Below are 2,500 nucleotides of genomic sequence, written 5' to 3' on the forward strand. Positions count from 1 at the left end.
CACACACACACACACACACACACACACACACACACACACACACACACACACACACACACACACACACACACACACAAACAGACACACACACACACACGCAGGGCCGGATTAAGACATTTTGAGGCCTGGGGCTAATTACCAGGATGAGGCCCCTATATCTCCCCGACGCACATCATGACACATACACATACCCACGCCAGGTGCACTGACACATCATACTCTATAAATATGATCAGTTTAAAGCCAAGGATAAAATGTATGTGTGTAGTAGACTACACTGTAGACAATAATAAACCAATAATGTAAATGTATTCATATTTCCATTCATTCAAAAGCAAAAACAAGGCTAAATAGCCAGGGAATGACCATTTTAGGTTACTTCAAATACACCTATTCAGTGAAGCAACAGCTTGGCTCCTCGCCCACGTTTCTATGCGAGAGCACGGACGTGCGGTCAGGGAAATAAATCAAAGGAAATAAATATTTTCTACTGGTCTGTGATATAAATGTAGTTTCTGCATGATTCCAATCATTTCGAGCAGTTTTATCATCAAAATCGGTGAATTTGCGCATGTCCTGTTCAAACAGACAGAAGACAGCAAGACGGTGAGGCAACGACGAGCTGTGCCTCATCTCAGATTGCGCAATACCTCACAAACTGGATTGAGCGTAGAACCTATTCAGTCCTGCTGATTTGACAAAAAACCTCAGTGAAAATCTCTAAGCTCACAAAAGCTCACAAACCTGATTCAGATCCACAAGGTGCGTGTGTGCGTGCGTGCGCGCGTGTGTGCGCGCGTGAGGATGTGATTTTTGGTTTGTGTTTGATTGTCTGTATGTATGTTTGTGGTCTGTGTGTGTGTACACCATAGAGCACCTGATGAAGCTGTCTATGGAGGAGCTGGTTGAGTTTCTTCAGGTGACCCTGAATAAGGACTTCTTCTTTGAGGACGACTTTGTGATCGAACAGCTGCAGAACTCCATGTCCGAGCTCCGCAGGGCTAAACTAGAGCTACCTCCCCCAGGTACACACCAGCTTGGTCACACACACAGACACACACACACACACACACACACACACAGACACACACACAGACACACACACACAGTCATATGCATATGCATAATTATTAACAAATACATCCAAGAAGTTTTCCAAATACACAATTGTTGGAATCTTAATGATAATTGTGTAAGGCTTGACAGTATGATGTAAGAGAAGATGAGCATCCACACACACACACACACACACACACACACACACACACACACACACACACACACACACACATTCTCACCCCATGCATCCAAACACAGACACTCTCTCTTGCTCTCTCTCTCACACACACACACACATACAGAACACAACAGTCTCTCTCTTTCTCTGTTATACATATACTGTCTCTCTTACACATGCAACCACACAAGTGTATACAGACACACACACACACACACACACACACACACACACACACAGGTGTATACACACACGCACACAGTAGTATACAGACACTCACACACACACACACACACAAACACAAGTGTATACAGACAAACACACACACACACACACACAGAAGTGTATACAGACCCACACACACACAGGTGTTTACAGACAGACATACACACACACACACACACACAGAGGCGTATTCAGACCCACACACACAGTCTTGTTGCTCTCCGTCGCTGCTTGCTGAGTCTGCTCTCTAATCTGCCCTGCTTACTCTGCCTTCTCTCTTCTTCCTCCCTGGATCGTTGACAAGCTGCCTACAAAAGTGTGTGTGTGAGTGGCACACACTACCCTTCCTACAAAAACAACCGGTGGGCAAACACAACCCCCCCCCCCCCCTCTTCCCCTTCTACCCCACCTCTGTCACCGCCACGCTTGTCAGTCAATCAATTAATCAATCAATCATCTGTCCTGTGTCACCAAACACCACCTCGTGTCTGTCTGTCTGTCCAGCAGTTGCCACAGCAACAGAGAAACTGTCTAGCCCCTCCACACAGGCAAGCAATGTTGTGTCAACCTCCACCAAACGTGTTTGTAATGTTCTTCATGGCACTGGCCTTCAAAGAAAGTTATGGAAGCAGCCTTAGCGTAGCATCAGTCCTGTATTATGTCCAGACCATTGTGCTAGTGTAATGGTTGAATGCTAGCGGGTACAGAGCTGTGCAGTATCACCTCAAGGGACATGCTAGCAGCAGACGATAGCACCTATTGTTTTTATTCTCCCAGACAGCACCGCTGCCTTCTGTGTCCAATGGCGTGGGTTCAAGTCCAATGCAGCACTACCCTTCTCACAATCCAGGCTACACTAGCAGTTAGCTGGAGTGGTAGGAATGAATCTATGTTACACTAGCGGTGCTAACACAGTTAGCTGGAGTGGTAGGAATTAATCTATGTACACTAGCGGTGCTAACACAGTTAGCTGGAGTGGTAGGAATTAATCTATGTTACACTAGCGGTGCTAACACAGTTAGCTGGAGTGGAAGGAAT

The 2,500-nt window shown here is 46.0% G+C and overlaps 1 protein-coding gene across 3 annotated transcripts in view; it reads left to right on the forward strand.

The window, feature by feature from the left end:
- usp6nl (USP6 N-terminal like) overlaps window positions 1-2,500 on the forward strand; it is a gene marked incomplete at its 5' end in the record, with an annotated part of 77,545 nt that overhangs the window by 67,846 nt on the left and 7,199 nt on the right. For all 3 annotated transcript variants that reach the window (XM_080851121.1, XM_080851119.1, XM_080851120.1), the window contains one exon: window positions 873-1,025. In XM_080851121.1, coding sequence (XP_080707247.1) covers window positions 873-1,025 — 153 coding nt within the window. The remainder of the gene's footprint in view (window positions 1-872; window positions 1,026-2,500) is intronic.

The sequence above is a fragment of the Sprattus sprattus genome, assembly GCF_963457725.1.
Source record: "Sprattus sprattus genome assembly, chromosome: 14".
Taxonomy (NCBI): Eukaryota; Metazoa; Chordata; class Actinopteri; order Clupeiformes; family Clupeidae; genus Sprattus; species Sprattus sprattus.